The sequence below is a fragment of the Drosophila willistoni genome (genome assembly GCF_018902025.1).
Source record: "Drosophila willistoni isolate 14030-0811.24 chromosome 2L unlocalized genomic scaffold, UCI_dwil_1.1 Seg72.1, whole genome shotgun sequence".
Lineage (NCBI taxonomy): Eukaryota > Metazoa > Arthropoda > Insecta > Diptera > Drosophilidae > Drosophila > Drosophila willistoni.
In genome coordinates this window covers 2,092,411-2,111,808 of record NW_025814049.1, presented here as the reverse complement: position 1 = coordinate 2,111,808, position 19,398 = coordinate 2,092,411, and the positions used below count along the sequence as shown (strand labels likewise).

Below are 19,398 nucleotides of genomic sequence, written 5' to 3'. Positions count from 1 at the left end.
TTTTGTGACAATTGAATTTTCTCCCCCGAAAATCTGAAGTATATATTTGCCTAAAGGGGCAACTAACTAAAAGATTGTTGACAGGCAGCAACCAGAACCCTTCCGTCTCGTCCTTTCAATTCACCCTTTATTTTTTTTTTTTTTGTCTTCTTGCATGCAAATGACATCAGCAATGGCCTGAACAAACTTTCAAAGACCGAGAGACACAGAAAGAGATACATTGAGAGACAGACAGAACAGGACATGGCCAGGAAGTAGTTTCGGCTAGTGAGATGGAGGCTGGAGGAAGGGAGGGCGACAAGTTTTATGCCCAGAAAATTTGCAAATAGCTGAATAAATTTTAGCTTTTCTTTTTGCTTCGGAATTGCATTATGCAAAGTTGAGCGATTTGTGGATTAGTTTAATAGATAAGCCAAAAACGAGAAATTTGTTTAGATGCAAACATTTTGTTGAGACAGTTAAAGCCATTTGCCCAAAAAATGATTAAATTCAACTTTTAACCACACGAAGACTAAAAGATGATGAAAAATAAATAACTAAGAAACCATCAACTCAAGAGGTGCAGATTTTTTCACTTTTCCTCTCTCTCTCTCTCACTTCTACCTTTTCTCACATTAATTCCTACCTTTTATAATGCAAAACTAAAAAGAACTAAGTAAAAAAAAAAACAAAAAATTCACTTCCTTCTCCAAAAAAAAAAAGCAAACCCAAAATAGAAAGAGCTACAACAACAAGGCTAAAGCAAAGCAAATTCCAAGCATAACAGCAGGACAAGAACAACAACAGCAACAGCAATAACTACATCAAGGACCAGAACCTGCACTTAAACAAGAAGCAACAGCAACTGCAACGACGACGGTGACGACGACCGACTACGGCGATGAGAACAACCGTCAAGAGCAGCCAAAAAAAAAATATATTCTTTTTACTATTTTTCTTTAATACCCTTTTTGTTACCTGCGAATGTAAGGGTATGCCAATGGAACTTAAATGTAAATAAAAACTAAAAGCAAATCACATCCTAATTGAGCTAAAAGCTTTTGACTAGTATGTACCCTAAGAGTACTGGTCTTTAAGGCTCTGATTAGATAAATACGAAGGATCCTGAGATCTGATGTGATCAAAAAAGTCAAGACTCTACTCCTAAGTTCAAGTGTTAAACGTGTTCTTTGTCAATTAAAACTTGAGCCAGGACAAAACATTAGATCGAAATAAAGTATTGGTTCGGTGTTGCCACACTTATCTTACATCTTCAACTTATTCAATAGTTCTCAATCTTTGAATCATAGCGACAAGCTTAATCTCTTAAACCTAATAGCAATAGAATAATATTTCCTTTGAAAGAAACAAAAAACCTCTTAAGATTATTGTCAAACTACTTTTTGAGTTTGTTTGCCCTCTGAAATTCTTATAAGTCTGTTGTGTGGCGTTGCCAGATCGCTTTAGGTGTGGTTCTTCTCCTTAATTCTCAAACAACTAAAAGATCTGAAACTAAATAAACACCTATTTTTCAAGTACTAACACCTCTATCTTTCATATATGTAGAATCCTAGCCGTTAGACAAATCACTCACTCAAAAAGCAGAACTAAATGCTAAAGGGTATTTTATAGTCCCCTTTCAATCTTTTCAGTATTTACAGGATTCTTTTTTGGATTACATTTTTGCAAACAAAAAACTCAACTCAAGTTGAACATTTTGTTTAAAGTTTTAACCATCTCATTCTCCTCATCTCAGACTCGGTTTCGGTCTCTGTCTCGTTCTCTGTCCCTTTTTGGCCACTGCCTTCGTGCTTGCCATTTTCCTCCTTTTTTCCTAATTGTGAAAATGAGCTCACTGCTTGGGATTTACTTGACTCTTTTTTACTTGGTCTTTTCCTCTTTTTTGCTTACAGTTGCCATTGCACTTGAGCAAATTTACTTTGTTATTGCCAGCAAAATAAACTCCTGCTTTCTGACTGCACACACATAAGCACTACATATAAAGGATTTCTATTTTTTAGCCACTTGGCCATTTAGATGAATTTTTGCCGCTCTTTGGTGGATTGAATCAGGTTTAGAATTGAATGAGAAATCAGCTAACAAGTTTATGGCCAGAATAAACTTGTCCTACCAGAAGCTTATCCTATTTTGCATATGCATTTCATTTCGAGTGTCCTTTCTGACTTGCCATCATCCGGCGGCAATTGAAAATGACACTGCGCTACGTATTTTTAAGATTTTTTGAGATGGAAAATTCTCAATTAATTCAATTATATGATTTATAACTGCAAGAAGTTGATTTGTGACCCATTGTTGGTGGGTTTGTGTCAAATTTATATCTAATATTGTGACAATTTCTGTTGACTAGTGTAATTTGGCTTGTATACTCAACTGCCAGACAAGTGCAAATAAATTTTGCGTTTAGAGAAAATCATATCAAGCGATTTATGTGTTCGATAATTGAGATATAAGCACATTATCCAAAAGCAAAAGTCATTCCAACCTGACTGCAGCAATATAGTGACGCTTCGTTTGAGCCAAGCAACCAACTGGCTAACAAAATAAATTGCTGTATCAGCTGCATCAACTGGGAGTTGCCAACAGAGAGACAGAATGACAGAGAGAGAGAGAGAGTTGGTTTTGGGTGAGGTGAATGTCGGAAGTCAGCCAAGTGACGTTACATTACGTATACGCCAGAGCGGCCACAGAAAAAATATATACAAAAAAGGAAAAAGCAAAGCAAGTAACCAGAAACTCAAGTGTGGGTTGTGTGTGTGTGTGTGTGTGTTGGTGTGTTTGCTAGGAGGTAACTCACTGCTATTTCAGTTAATATTTTGCCACACTTGGCTGCATAATTTATACCAGTCGAAAGAGAAAGAGTGCTTTACAGGTAAGGGACTAAGCAAGCTGTGCGGTCAGCAGTCCTCAGTTGTACTTGGATTAAACAAAGCTAATTAGTCTATCTAACTTCCATCCACACATTTGCTAAAACACAATCTCTGATCATTAAAAAACGAACTGGGAAAAACGAATATAGGAAGCTTGGTAAAAATGTGCAGTTGGTCTAGTTTTGTTTCGTTTCCTTTTGCCTTGCTTTTTTTTTTTGGTTGGTTTTTTTGTCTGGAAATTGTGGCAATTATGCGAAAAGTCTCAGGCAAAAGCGCACGAACGCACGAATAATTAACAAAATTTGCACTTTATCGCCAAAACGAGATGAGACGAGACGAGAAGGCAAACTTTAACGAGCATATGCGCTGCTCAGTTTTTCCCCAGTCGCCGTTCGTACGCTCGTTCACTCAGTTTTTTCTTGTCTCTGTGTTTATTTTGTGGCGCTTGGCATGTGACGGAAGCTGATTTGAGGCAAACACAGTAACACATTTAGCTGGGAAAACATGCTGGAACCCATGAAAGGCAGCGAGACCAGCGCAGCACTATGACTGAAGCCAGAGGTTGAGGCATGAGTATGAGTATGAGTATGAGATGATGATGATGATGATGATGAGTATGAGAGTAGAAGGACCAGAACTAGAACGTTGAAACGGAAGCCAGATGGCAGCGAACTAAGCATAGAGAGTGAGGGAAATCGGAAAATAACTGAAAATGTCAACGGGAAATGCTGAAGCAGGCGCAAAAATCAACAAAACGCGTTCAGGCTTGGTTGTGTGTGCGAGTGTGTTTGGGCGTTGGTGTGTGAACGTGTGTGTGTGTGTGTGTGTGTGTGTTTGAGCATCAACTAAAATGCAATTAAGCCAAGCCAAAAACAAGACTTTTTTCCGAGCTTCCTAAAACTCCAGCTTTTGCCTCTTTTTTCCTATTTCTCTGATTCTGCATCGCTTTCTCTGTTACACTATGCAGTAATGCATTCTCTCTGCCTTTGCTCCATTTCCTTTTTCACTTTACTCCAACTCTCTCCCTAACCCCCCATTTTGCTTACACATTACTAAGCACTTTTTGCAATTATTCACATTTTCCTTTTAATTGGAATTTAAAGGGCTTGGCCGTTAACTTAGCTTGGGACCTGGGCTCCGCTCCTGTTTTGGCCCAACAGATTTTCACTACTCTGCCTTTTTGCCGGTTAAGGCATACAAAACAGATTGCGGCCTTTTGTTTTTTACTTTTTTTTTTTGCAATGCAAATAGTTTGCCATTTCTTTTTCGATTTGTTTAATTAATCATTATGACATATTAATATAATCAATTTAATATGTTTACTTGTAATGACATGAAAACTGAACTTTGCATGTATTTTATGTTGATTGACATATTTCATTAATATCATATTCAATTTATTTCATTTCAATCGCATTCATCAAAAAACAAAAAAAAAACACAACCAATAAGAATTTATAGTCTTAATTCCAATTTATGAAATACTTAGCGTAATTAGCCATCAGTTTGCATCAGGAATTTATTGCTAATTAGATTTTAAAGTTAGAGCAAAATCATTAAAATAAGCAAATGGAAGAAAGATAGAAGGATATGATGGCAAACTAAAGCAATTTCTATTAAATAACAAATATATCCGAAACCAATAATTAGTGAGTAATTAGTCAAACAGATTTATAATGGGTTGATGAGAGAAAATCAGAATGTTTCATTTAATATTTTCTATATTCAAATCTTTATAAAGATAATACAAGCTTCTAATTTTGTGTTTTTGATTGGAAAAATTTGTTTGAATTATATATTTATAAATAAAATTGGCGCTTCTTCTATTGCTTACACATATGTATAAAGTTTGTTATTTAGTTCACTTAGATCGTTAGAAAATTTTGAAACAGAGTCTAAATTTTTATTCAGTATAGATAAATATTCGTTTTTGGTATTTAAAACCAAACAGACAATATAAAAGTGCTTTGAATTTTGAATAGGAAAAGCTTATCCATTTGAGATAACTTAAATTTGCTAATCATTTATATAAGTTACTACATTATAATATGAACTTGATAACGGAGGTTCATAACATTAGATATGTATTGATATATGTATATGTATATTAAAGGAATCAAAGTTTAAAATGTTCAAGGAAGTTTTACATACCTACTTAGTTATAGTATAAAAACTTAATCATAAAAGCCTTATGTAAAAAAAGTAATAGGTGTACAATTTCAATTCGTAAATCATCACAAATTATGATCTATGGCTTTTTAATATCATCTTTTGTATTTAATAAGTAATTAGTTTTAAAAACTGATCTTCTTTTATAGAAAGATACCTATCATAAGTGATATCTATCTGTTCAATAATAGAAAAGCTAAACGGATGAAAAGTTTTAGAAGCAACCTGATAATGCTTTTCAGCATTTGATTGAGATTAAAACGATAAGTTTCTATTTTAACACCTTGAAGTTTCCCATTTGGAGGTTATATCTAAACATTAGATTCGTTTACCTTAACATCTTATTTTCTTGTATCGTTATCCATTCGTTTTAGATCTAAGTAATTAGTCTTTCTTTATCTTCCGATCTAAGCAATCATAAATAACAATAATTGATATCTTTACAAGGGTTTTTGATCAAATATGCAAAAGCATAAACAAATTAACCATAGATTGAAATCGTCTTTCTTGCTGCCATTTATTGCACTACTAATCTCTTATTAAAATAATATTAAAATTATACAATTAGTTGGCCATATTTTTGTTTGCTTTTGACATCTGTCAAAATAAATAATTCAGAAATCTACTCCAAAACGAAGCTGATTAAAATAATCAGTGAAAGGATAAATTTAGTTGTATAAATTGAAGGCAAAAATGATTTTCAATTAATGTGGTCAACATTTAGTGTGAATTTCGATTAAAATGTTTAATTAATACCATGATGAAATAATTAATTTAAACATTATTTGTGCTTACCTTTCTTTCGTTCGTATTGGAGTTGTTGCATTTGCATTTTAATGATTGAATGATTTTCAATTGAATTTTATAAAGTTTTTAATTTGGTCTGTTTTTCTTTTTTTGTAGTTTATTACAGTTTTGTGTTGTTGGTTTTTGTGTGGTTGGTGGACTTGAGTTTGTGGTGCGTTACGGATAATTAACAAATGTCATTTTGTAATTTTATTCAACGATGAGTACATATATATATATCTATCTATATGTACGATTGATACTCTTCTGTTCTGCATCTCTGACCTTGCAGTCGTGATCAATTTAATTGCCAATATATGTAATTGTAATTGTAATTGTTCGCTATTGTTGATGTACATTTTGTTGTTGTTGTTGTTGTTTTTGTTGCCATTTGTTAAAAGGTGTTGACTGTGTACATAAATAAATAAATAAATGAATTACTACACAAGCAACAACAAAACGAAACATAAATTCACAGGCTGCTCCACAAATTATGCAAATTGCTTTGGGCAACAACCAACAACAACAACAACAACAAAAAATGCGTAAAAACTCATTAAAGTAAAAAAAAACAAACATAAAAAAACCCAAAACAATTGCCATTTAAATATATATTCAAAAAAAAACAGTTGAAATAATTTTAAAAATTGTTTTTAACATTTAAGAAACACTTTTGCGTAGAGTTTTAGTTTGTTTTTCGTTCCCATGATTTTAGTTTTTGTTGCTTGCACTTCTTCACAATTTCTTTGCTTCTTTCAATATCTTTTTTCGGTTTCGGTTGTTGAGTTTTTGTTTTTCTTTTGTTGTTGTTGATACTTTTTTTTTGGTTTTTGTGTTTTTGGAGTTGCTTTTTTTGGTTTTTTTTGTAAGACACACAGTGAGAGAAAAACACACCAAAGGACCAAAGGACCACACACAGAGGACGCAATGGTTTGCCAACTTATGAGGCTAGAAAATGCGTTGCGGGGGTTTTTATACCGCCAAAAAAACACACATACACGATGAATTTTCCGGGTGGGGATATGCAAAAAGAAAAGAAACGCAAGACGACGATGATGATGCCAGCATTCACGACGACGTCGACGATGACGACGACGACGACGACGATGATGGCGAGGACAAGAAATGCAAGGGAGAAGGAGAAGGGAAGCAGCAGCCAGTCTCAAACACTTACAAGCGATGCAGAGATAAGCCCTCAGTCACTTGGACCCTTAAACGCACACAGACGCACACAAATAAACACACACAGAGAGAGTCTCATTTACAGTTAACGCAGCAAGCAGCAGCATCCGAAAGGGGAAAATCCTTTGGTCCTGCGCATACGCACTAAAATTTTGTCCCAAAAAGCTTGTCCTTTGGCCAAAAAGCTCAAATGAACTTCGTTGCGTTTGCAAGAAAAACGAAGTTTGTCATCGTTTTTGGTCGTCTCAGCTCGTGTTTTGTGGTTCGGCTTTTCTGGTGTTCATTTGTAGTGAGATATTCATTTTCATACAAAATTTCCCCTACTGCGGGTGCTGCTGCCTACTTTTAGGCGCTGCGTTTGATTATGTTCACTCTTTCTGCATTCTTCTCTTATGGGTTTTATTTTTTGTATTTTTCGTTTCATTTCGTTACGCTGCAGTTATTATCATGAGCTCGGCTGTGGCTTTGTCTTCTGCTTGGATGCTGCCTGCTGCTGCTGTCTCTAATTTACAGTTTCATTTAGTCGGGGTCAGACTATAAATAGTCGGCTCTCATTTTGCCAGACATTGGCAAAACGGGCTTTCAATTTCGCAGACACGCGCCACACTACCATCACTCGCCCACCCCCTCTATAATATACCACACCTCCAGCAACCTTCATCTATCAAGTCACGACTCAATCCCTCCCACTCAACCACCCATCCAACCAAAAAGTACACAACCAAAATCAAACATGAGAATCAAATTTGTAAACTGACTTTAAGTGGCGCACAATATCATTTACCTTCGTGCCAAGTCAAACTCAAGTCAACCAGAGAAGAGTGCAAGCAGTGGAAAGGGTGGCTGGCGAGGGGAGTCTGCTTTGCATATGAAAGAAAAATCACTTAAATCCACGCGATAATCCAGCGGAAAAGTCAGTTTGGTTACATCTATGCACTTAGTTACAAATTTTCCGCAATACGTTTGCGAATTTCAATTCCATTCAATACAATTCAATTCAATTAGCTCCGCTCTTGCTCTCGTTCTCTCTCTGTCTCTCTCTTTCTCCGTGTGTGTCTCGTTGTATGTGCTCGGCGATTTCTAATTTCGATCTGTCAAATGCACAGGCCAAAGATCGATGGCAACCGATAAAAATGCCCACCGCCCCCCAAAAAAACGAAAATCTTTATCCCCGAATTACAACACACAAAATATAATTTTTGCCATTCATGCGGAAAATTTCATCTAGTGCAATTTTCGTACAGGCAACTGAAAAAATAAAAAAATAAAATACCAAACGAATTTTTATGTTTAAATGAAACAACAACGATGAAAAACCAGACTATTATTGTGGACCTTTTCTGCATTTTCACTTGCATCAGTGGCAAAATGTATATTGGATATCGAATCCATTATGTATAAAAGGTTGATTTTCTCTTCTGCAAATTATGTTGATGGCAAGAAGGCTTGTGGTTTCGAAACATTTGACTGTAGCTGCTTTTGAAATGTTAAAGTTTAAAGTAAAATAAAGTAAAATTAGTAGAAAATGTTACAAATTTATGTCTAAATCTAATTTTAAGTCGTATTCCAGTAAAGATTAAAGTAATCAACAGAATACACTCCGTTATCTATTATTTTTTTTATTCTTTCATGGCAAATTTTTCATTCTAAAGAAGCCTTTTCCTGCAATTTAACAATATTCTTATACAATCGTCTAAAGTAAATAACTTTGATCTATACATAACTGTGGAACCATGATTCAATAAGTGTCACCTGTGGAACTTGGCTTTCAGGAAGGGAAAAGTTTTAGTTTGCATTAAAAAAAACAAATTCCGTTAAATGAACACATTTGTTTTTACCCTTAGTTAGCTGGGCTAAAAATCGAAAATGAATCAAAATCCAATCGTCAAGATTTAATGCTTAAAAAAATAGAAAAATAACCTATGTCTGACTTTCCCCAATAATATTTGTATATTACAAGAATTTTGGCGCTGATTATAGATTTTGCTTTACTTATCGAATCTTTTGAAGGGGAAAACACTTTGTAAAACTATATAGGACCTTAAAAAGTTTTTTTATATATGACATCAATGATTTTTGATAATTGTTACTAAGCAGATAGAACGAAATGTAAAGTTTTAATAAATCATAGAAACATTTGATTCATAAAACATTATATATTATGCTATAAAATGTTTATATTATAGTCTAAAATGTTTTCAATTCAGAATTAATTCTATTTAATTCTATATATCTACTCATGTTTTCCTTAGTTTGGTATGACGCTCCTCATTCCTAAAGGATATATTTTACATTCCCTGACTTGGGGTCAAAATCATTCCGTTTTGATGTTTTTTTGAAAAAAGAACAAAAAATAGACGTCCCGAAAACAAAAATTCAATTTGTTTGACACAATCTAAACCAATATTTTAGGTGGTCAGGAAATGCAGATGCCGATGCAGATGTGCGTCCATGGAGCTGCTGTTGGCGCGTCATCGGCAAATTATGACCACGAAAATAAACGAGTTACACAAAAGGCAACACAATTCCATTCCGTTTCATTCCATTTTCTAGCGAGGAGCATCATCATCCAGCTGCAGCTTCAGCAGCTTCGTAGAGAGCTATGCAATGGGCTGGTCTGACAGGCAGAAACCAAAAATTTTGATTTATGACCGGGGCATAAACTGCATTTGACGCTTGTGCGTCTCCATGGCGTGGGTGGTGGGCTGCAGATCTGTATGGCATGGCATGGCATGGCCCCCTCCTTTCCCCCAAACGCTCGCACTCTCTCAACAGGCGTTGCATGATATGGCTACATATATAATCAAATAGTAGCAACAAATACTCGCGCAACGCGGCAACGCGGCAACTCGTCCAGGCATATGAACGACGGTGTGACATAGAAGCGAAATTGCACTGAGAATGCCATTTGCCATTTTCCACCATTTTCCACAATTTTTCCCCCATTTCACGCCATCTCAATGTGCGGCATTTTTATTGTGTTTTTGTGTGTGTGAACAGGAACAATATTGTGACATGGAGTTTTCCACACTCGTCCATTGACTACATATATATGTAGTAGTTTCTTTTCATCACTCACTCTCTTGCTGTCTTTCGACAATTGTAATGATGATTAAGCATTGTAATGAAATCGCAAATTGATGCCTCGCAGCCAAAGGATAATTGTATTGTAGTTGTTAGCCGAAAACAGCCAAGAGCGAAAATAAACCGCTAATAAGCCAAATGTTGACCAAAAACTTCATCAATTTTAACAAATTCCATTCCATTCAAATGTCATACAATCGAAAAGGGTTTCAACATAAAAAGCAAGCAAATATTGTTTATGGAAAATTCTTAAGATTGCATGGCAAATAATGATCACCTTGCCAGCTTATTGCATACTTAAGGGGGTACAGTTTCATAGCTATAAATGTCCTTTCCAAAGAAATTTTATAATATTTCTATAACTAAATACATTAAAAGTGTTGAACTTACTTCTCAATTTCAATCTAATATTATGCTAAAAAACATTTCATTTCATTTCACAGATTTTTTGTTTGCTGTTTTTGTGTTTTTTTTTATTTGCAACTCATTCACAATGAGTTTATGCAACATTAGGAAGCTGGCATTTTGCTTTTTTAATATTTTAAAAAATAGAAAAAGAAAAACACGGAAAATATTACAAGGGCCAGACAATGGCAAAATAATAATAATAATCATTTGCAGAGTGAAGGGTGAGTCGGTGGGGAAGGAGCAAACAAAACTGTCCAAAAAAATGTTAAACAACAACCACAAAAAGCAAAAAACTGAAATGTAAGTATTACATAATCAAAATAATGACTGACTCTGGTTAGGAATGGCAGAAATGAGAATGGAGAGAGGAAGGGGGGGAGAACTAGAACCCAAGAAATAGACAATGGGCAAAAAAAAAAAAATGACAAAAGTAAATTTATGAAATGCAAACACAGTGAATGGAAAGTGGCATGAGGGCATGAGCAAGGTAAGGCTAATCTCTCAAGTGGCAAATGCATTCAAATGAATGTCGTCGTCGGTTATTGGAGGACGAGATGCCAGCCCGCCCGCTCCCTTCCACCCATTAGCCTTTCTATCCTTCTTATTTTTTTTTTCGCTGATGCAGCAAGGACAAGGTTTCAATGGCAGGACGACATTTGATGGCATATGAGGGGGGAGGAGGCTTAACACATGCACTTGAAATTTAATATCGTCAGTCAGGACGAATCGTTCTGGTCGACTGCGACGACGACGACGACGTCAACGACTTAGCTGCATTTTATTATAGCATACTTTTCAGCTGCCGCCTGCACAATAATCCCTCATATTTATTTTTGCAAAATTATTTGCTTTGTCTGATTGCGGATTTGCAGCTGCAACGTTTGCACAGTTACTTTGCCCCTTACCCCCTTTGGACGAGTAGTAGGACTTGTAGTCCTAGTCACAGTTTGCCACCCATATGACCACCCATCCATTCACTCATACAGTTTCACACAGTTTTTACCAGGATATAGGGGCGCAGGCTCTGAGATTCAGTTTCCAAGGCAGCAAATGAATGAAAGTTCTTTATGTCTCCTCTGTATGACTCTCTGTAGATATGTGTGTGTGTGTGTGTGTGTGTGTGTGGGAGGGTGTGCCTGGGTCCACTCATTTAATATGAAAGCAAATTGCATAAAATCACACCTGCAAGCCAGCTATCTCTGCCTTTGCCTTTTACCCCTTTTACGGTTCCCCTCTGGTTACCTGGGTAGCCAATCCCTGGCGCTTAGCTGGGCAAACAACAACGTTGCCAGGACATTTGGTCTGTCATGTGGCGTGCAAATATCGACAAACAACATGCTGCTGCTGCTGCTGCTGCTTCTGCTTCTCCATGGACATCTGCCGATGTCTCCCCACTCCGAATTGCCTGCCATCTGTTGCCAGGGCAGCTGTAAAAACACGTTTATGGCCAGCTCCCTGCCAATGGAGCCGCATCTTGACTGCATGCCAAAAACAAAAAGAAAAAAAGAAAATACTACCAACTGGAACTGAATTGGAGACGAGACTCCGGGACACTGCATTTCCTCTGCCATTTCCACTTCACTGTCTCTCACCTAGAATCTACCCCTTTGGCAAGGCAGCATCATTGTGGGGGTGGCGGGAGGAAGCTGTATGATCCTGCCACAAGTTTATGATGTCGTCTTCCATTTTATGCACCGCACACAAATAAAGTCGCTTAATGGGCCAGTTACTAATTTGCTAGACATGTAAAAGTGCCAGCAAAAGTAAGAGCTAAAACATAAAAAAAATAGCGAAATATACTGAAGCAACTGAGTTAAACTGACTCTCGAAACTAACTTGACATAATCCAAATCAAAATTGAAAGTGTGCTTACCCTTGGTCGTTTTCGATTAGATTTTGCCAAATATATTAAGTGATTATTAATGTTTTGGCATCGGCATATATATTGCCCAATAGCTAAATCAATATCAAGTTGCGTTTCATAATTGTAAGTCACACAACCAATAGAAGTTTATAATCTTAATGCTTATTAAAGTAATTGAACTTATCAAGTTCTTTATGGAATATCTTTACTTCTATCTAAGAAAGGTGTACCTTATGACCTTTCAGAACTGGTTTAATGTATTCCAAAATGTCAAACGATTATGAAACGCAGCTTAATGTTTTCACATTCTATACACTATAAATTGTGGGTTCGATACATTTTGGTCGACTGTGTTTTGTGTTCTGTGAGGTTGTTCAACGAGAATTCCCATGCGAGTCATAAATAGTAGCAAATTTTCAATTAAAAACTTCAAACCGACCGACTGACTGACCGAGCAACTGAAACGACAGAAACTACAGCAAAACGTTCAGCCCCCAGAGGCTTTGTTCATATCAAATTTGCCTTTTTTTTTCATCTCTTTATCTCGGGGTCTATCTCTGCTCTGGATTTTGGGAAGAAGAGCAGGGAACAAATGCGTGTTGCATACGTTTAGGCGTTGGTGTTGCCGTTTGCCTCTGTTGTTTTGTTGTGTGTACGTTTGTGTGTGTGTGTGTGTGTGTAACTGTCAGGGCCACGCCTTGTGGCAGTTGGCACTTGGCAAAACGCCCATAATGCAGTTGTTGTCAACGCTTCGATTTTGTGCAGTTGTAGACAATAAATTTGTGCCCGCTCATTGTCAACTAAAATCAAAAACATAATTCAGAGAGAAGAGAGATGGAGAGAGAGAGAGAGAACGAGAGCAGTAGAGAGTCATAGACATAGACAGCAGAGGCATGAAATTAACACAAAATGCCAAAACATACCAAACACACACACACATAGAGACAGAGAGAGAAAGAGGACATAAAGGAGGGCGTATCCCTCTCTATGGTCTATGTCAACTCTGTGAACTAGACCAGGCGGGGATTACCCAACTTGCACACTGTTTACGCAGGCATTTAATGCATTTGCAGGACCACAAATCGGCAAATCCATCTAAACACACAGACACACACACACATACTATGAAGATAGAAAAGGGAGTACAGATGGAGAATGTTAGAGGGAAACTGCTCTTTGCATGCAAATGACTTCCGGCATTTGGCAGTTGTTTGTTTAAAGCAAATAACGGTCAGCCTTTAAATATTCCATACCAAAACCAAACGCCATACCATATCTAACACAGAACTAAACCTTCCTCCCATTTTGGCTCCCCTCCTCTCGGCTTGTAACGTCTAACGACCCACATGACAACCACTAATCTGCTCAATGTATTGACATTATATGGACATTTGTAATTTCCGGTCGATGCTACTTTTTACAACCTCTTCAAAACGCATAAAAGAAAATTTGCAACAATAGAACCCAAGACTAACCAACAGATGACACAATGGTCAGCTGTGAGTGAAAGGGTTAGTTTACCCGTTCTTCCCCGCCTAGTTCTCTCTCCCTCTATCTCTCTCTATCTGTGTTTCTCTGGAGAGTGGTTGATGGGTGTCATTTTGGGATATCACACAAAAGGCGGCAAGTTTAGCTCGTTAACTATTAAACAGTCAGCGGACAGACACCAACTCACTCGCATAAAGCGGGAAGTGATGGCTGGCAATTTCAATTCTGTTTACGATCTGCACACGGGAGGAGTAGAGGGAGGTAGAGTTATAAAAACTTGACTTTTATTTCTTGGTCTAATGAGGCCAAAAGCCTTAGCCAAAAAAAAAGGGTTACATACGCCAACCCCCAAAAAACAAAATGTTTAGCCCATTAAGTTCATAAAATTGTCAAGCAAAGCTCAAAAAATTACTCTGAATGAGCTTACTAAAGGTGGTATACACACACACACACATACACACATACATACACATGTCAGACTTGGTTGTGGCACCTTAGCAATTAGCAAAATTGCAATTCAAATTTGACTTTTTATTTCCTCTTATTCCACATAAGTTTATAGTCATAATTAAATTACAAGAGAATTGTGTATAGTAAGAGAGAGAGGAAAAGAGCAACACCTGCTAGGAATAATAAACAATTTAACTTAATAGTCTATTGAAGCATATGGAACTAATGTAACTCTATTGTTTGGCACCAAATTTTAGACTAAAGAAAGAGGTTTTATTTTTGCATATTAAAAAAACTATTTTCTTTGTTGTATTTTTACAAACTATATATAACTATTCTCATAGTTACGGAAAAAGAAATAGTCAACAAAATGGAATTAAATATTGACAAATTAAAAGACTTTTTATGTATTTTGGTTTTGTTGTTTTTATTTTGTAGAGAGACAAAAAAAAAAAGGAATGGAATATAATAAGATTATATCCTTTTAATAGACTAAAGTTCCTTGTAAAAAAAAAAACCAAAAGCCGTTTTATTTTTTAAATATTATTTTTTAAAGCTCTCAGAAACTTTTACTGATTCTTTTTGTTACTGATATAAATACATTTATAAAAATATAACAATAAACATGTATAGAGAAGTACTGATAAATATTTCGAGACACATTTCAATATCTTATGGCTCACACAAAATCGAAAACAATATAAAAAAGTGATATTTACTTTGTTTTTTTTTTATATAAAAGAAGACGTATGTACATAATATGTATGAATATACTAGAGAGTATAATTTTTTTACATTTTATTAGTTTAAAATGGTTGAACATAATCTGACCACAACTCGTTGACATATTCCACCATTTTAATGTTTGGTTGTAACTTAGCAATTTGTGGAAGATTTCCATAGGTGACAATTAATCGCCTAATATCACCCATCAAATGAGCATCAGTCTTCAGAACAAATTTACAAGTAGGAATGATGTTTTTCAGAGAGATGACTCGCCATTTTTTTGGGTCGTCAATGTTGTTCTTGAAAGTCTGAACATCTAATGCTCCATCAACTGTAGAAGTTATAGATTCACCATCAGTGGATTCTGAGTTACTGTTTCGATGACTAGAGCTCGATTGAGACGATCCACTAACACCACCACCGTATATTTTCCATTTGGCTTCGAGTTTTGCTTTCATACTATTAAGCATACTGCTTTCATTTGAGCTGCTATTTTCGGTAAAGAGTGTAGTGATATCTATTCGTCCGCCAAGAATGAAGTGATTCGATATGTACCAACCATATTCGTTTAATACCTTGATGATTTTTTTTGTACGTTCTATATTCGAACGCGTTTTCTTGTCGGCAGCATTATAGAGTTTGCCTAGAAAGTCTCGTTTTACTTCGATTTGATCCTCATCAATCAAGAGTTCTGTTTTCTGGCTTAGAAGCGATACAAGACCATATCGAGTTTTGGACTTGTATTCCGATGAAGAACTTTGCTGATTCGAGAATTGTGTGCTTCCAGATACGATAAATGCAGAAATTTCAGCGGAAAAACTATATTCTTGTTGGGATTTGGACTCAGAGGAGCGCGTTACTTCTACAACTCGTTTATCCATAGTAATGCTTGGTGAGGGATCATTCTGAGCTGGTTGATAACTGTCGGCGAATTTGATTGGAGACCGGCTACCCAATTTGAAAAGCTTTGTACAATCGTCGTAGATGAGTCCTTTCATAAATCTCGTGGTGAGATTTTGATACGGCGTATACGAAGTGCCCACACTAAAAGTATATTGAACCCTACTTGGATCTTCATTATCAGTCACATCAATTACTTCACACAAAGGGGTATCTAAAAGAACAGCAGAATAGGCATTGTCACCCTCATTGATGGAAGCGGTGTGTACACTCAATGCCAACTTTTTCTCATCTCGAAGATAATGCAAAAATTGGTCAACAGTTTTATACTCTACGTCTGCGATATTTAAATAAACAGACGATGTTTTGCTATGGCTCAAATCATGAACGGACATCATAAAGTTTTCAGACTTTATAAGTGAACAATTTCTTAGAGGTCGAGCAGCCACATCATCTAAAACAAGGAATAAGAATTCAAATTGAAAGTTATTTATCAAAATAAATAACAATAAATATGTGAAAATACTTACTTTGTGAAAAGAGTTTAGAACTTAGTAAAATAATACAAAATATTGTAAACTTCATTTTACTGGAGTTAATAGAAAAGGCATCCGGCTAAGTCGCTTGTATGAATGATACTGAAATGTTCTGTTCCTATAAAGCGAAAATTTGTATTCTCGTTTTTATTGCCCTATCGCATAATTCTGAGAATTTCCTCTTAATCTCTTCCATTCACATATACGCAAAAACAACAACAACAACAGGATGGGATTTAATCTCTTTTATGACGGGGACAGAATGGTAATAAATAAATGCAATTTAATTGGTTTCATCATTAAAAGTCTTCATTTTGTTGGGGCCGGATGCAATTGTAAAGGTTTCAGCAATGAAATTAAAGTCTTCAATATTAGTTATTACACATTTTTGGATTGCTGTATTAATTGATGGAGCTCAGGCATCGGTATCAATTTGCTTTGAATTAGATGGCAGAAATGTATATAATACCTTTAATTCGGAAGCTGTTTCATTTGAAAAAGCTCGTCGTGATTTAAATCTTTCATCCTCGGACTATTTTCTGGACGATGGATTTATTCTTCAGCAAAGAAACGAACGTCGAAGATTAGTCAATCAAGAGGAATGTAATAAAGTGTTTAGCAAGAATCAAAATGCACCGATAACCATTAAAATTAGTGATGATGAACAAATAATAACTATTACTCTACAAAACGATGCCAAGTTGGATACAGTGCGTGTTGAAGTGATGAAATCATTGCCTGAACATTATAGAAATGAAAAATGTGCCGACTTATATTTCATTAATAAAGAAGGTTTCGAAGTGCCGAGAATCGATGAAGCACAAATTCAATTTCAGAATATTTTATCAGCCAATTCGAAGATTACATTAAAAAATAGATTCATCCAGAATCGAACAGATGTGGAAATTGAATGGCTCTTGGAGAGTTGGCTAATTCAAGTTAATATGCATGCTTCATTGAGTGATTTACGCTATTGGATCACTAAACCGCTCGATTGTCCAAACCTTAAGATCCCCTTGAAGCTACCCGATAAACCATTATTCAATATTAAGAACAATGAAAATAGAACCAATTGGCTTGCCAGAGATAAGTATGCAGAACTTGAAAAAATACCAGAATTTAAACAAATAGAAACCTATTCAACAGCATTGACTGCACCGTTACGTCAAGAGAATGTTTTGGCCATTGAGCGTTATGTTTATAACACGGAATCATTGAACAAAAAAATCTATTACGTTGACGTTTCCGAAATAGAAGAAACCTCTTTTGCTGGTTCAAAAACGAAGGAATTCACTGGAGCAAACTTCAAAATTAATGTATTATCTAGGGATTCAGAAGATAAAATACTTTTGCTATTGAATAATGTGAGATCAACAAATCGGCGAGCCTTAACCTGGGATAATGTTGTCATAGCAACCAATAATACGCGAGCAGCCATTGTAATAGAATTTCTCAATCATCGGGATTCGTATTTATATGATTGCAAATTATTCGATTATGGAGCCAAATATAAAGTTCATTATCTAATGGATTATAAGTCTTATGGAAACAAATGTACCTTTGACCATATTGGCCGTCTGACCGACGCCAGTGAATTGATCTTTAATAAGGAAACTGTCATAGAGAGCGGTGAGGATCTTACAACATATCGATATGAAATCGGTGTGACTATGACACCTTATCCTGAGGATCAACATAGATGTTCGAGTTATCGTCGTCGAAGGAGGAGAAGCAGCGTTAAGGGGGGCAACATAGACTTAAATGAAAAGCAAATCACAATGGGTAACATTGGCAAAGGAAAACACAAAGGTGATATATCAAAGCGTATTGGATGCACAGTGAGAAATAATGAGTTTACTGAAAATAATAAGATAACTTTTCATTTAAATGTGTTTATTTTTAAATCACGTGAAATAGCTGAGAAAATCATTGGAAACATTCCAGTCATTTAAATTGTTCTCTGAATGATTGTACAAATAATAAGCATATAAACTTCTAGAGATAAATACAGCTTACAAATACAAAGTGTTCAAACATTAAATAAAAGTCAACATTTAATCATGCTTTTATTTACTTTTCTTTATGCGCTTGTCGTTTGTTATTCTTGTTTATTTATAGCATCGTTCCTATATACCTATATATATATACATACATGCTTATCAAAAACATAAAGTATATACATATACTTACAGAGGCAGTTGGAGTGCATTTTGTGGTTTTCCCACTTTATTTATTATATTTTATAACGCTACGGTTTACTGAAACCATTATTTTTGCCTTATCATTCATGGAAATTATCTCAATTATACAAAGTGTTAGCTTCTGAGGATTTTTATTTTCTTTTAAATTTCTGGGAAATAGTTTTCTTTAAGTTTGACTAAGCCTTCAGTTTATTGTTTATTGTTTTACACTTTTTTGTGTAGATAAGGATCTACAGGCATCAATATTATCGTGTGCTTTTTGGAGATAAAATATGTTATTTATTTATAATAAAGTTAGGAATAATTAAAATTATTGATAACTTAGGAACTAAAGTGCTGGCAGCTAATGCCTTCGACTTAGCAGTTTTATACCATACACCCATAGGGTGAAGTGGTATATTAAAGTCGCCAAAATGTATGTAACAGGCAGAAGGAAGCATCTCCGACCACACAAAGTATATATATTCTTGATCAGGATCAACAACCGAGTCGATTTAGCCATGTCCGTCCGTCCGTCCGTCCGTCCGTATGAACATCTAGATCTCGGAGACTATAAGAGCTAGAGCCACCAAATTTGGTATGCAGTCTCGTGTAGTATGTACAGTTATCAAGTTTGTTTCAAATTTTTGCCACTCCCCCTTCTGCCCCCGGAATTTACAAAAAACAGATTTTCTTAAAAACTATGTAAGTTACCGACATTAAATTTGGTATGTAAGCTAGCTTAATCGACGCGCAGA

At 35.7% G+C, this 19,398-nt stretch overlaps 1 protein-coding gene across 1 annotated transcript; it reads right to left on the bottom strand.

The window, feature by feature from the left end:
• Positions 1-15,050: 15,050 nt before the first annotated feature.
• Positions 15,051-16,542, bottom strand: LOC111519059. Its single transcript, XM_023177844.2, has 2 exons — positions 16,455-16,542; positions 15,051-16,378 (listed from the first exon to the last, which is right to left on the bottom strand). Exons 1-2 carry the CDS (start codon positions 16,507-16,509, stop codon positions 15,105-15,107), a joined length of 1,329 nt encoding a protein of 442 aa, XP_023033612.1. The 5' UTR covers positions 16,510-16,542; the 3' UTR covers positions 15,051-15,104.
• Positions 16,543-19,398: the final 2,856 nt, after the last annotated feature.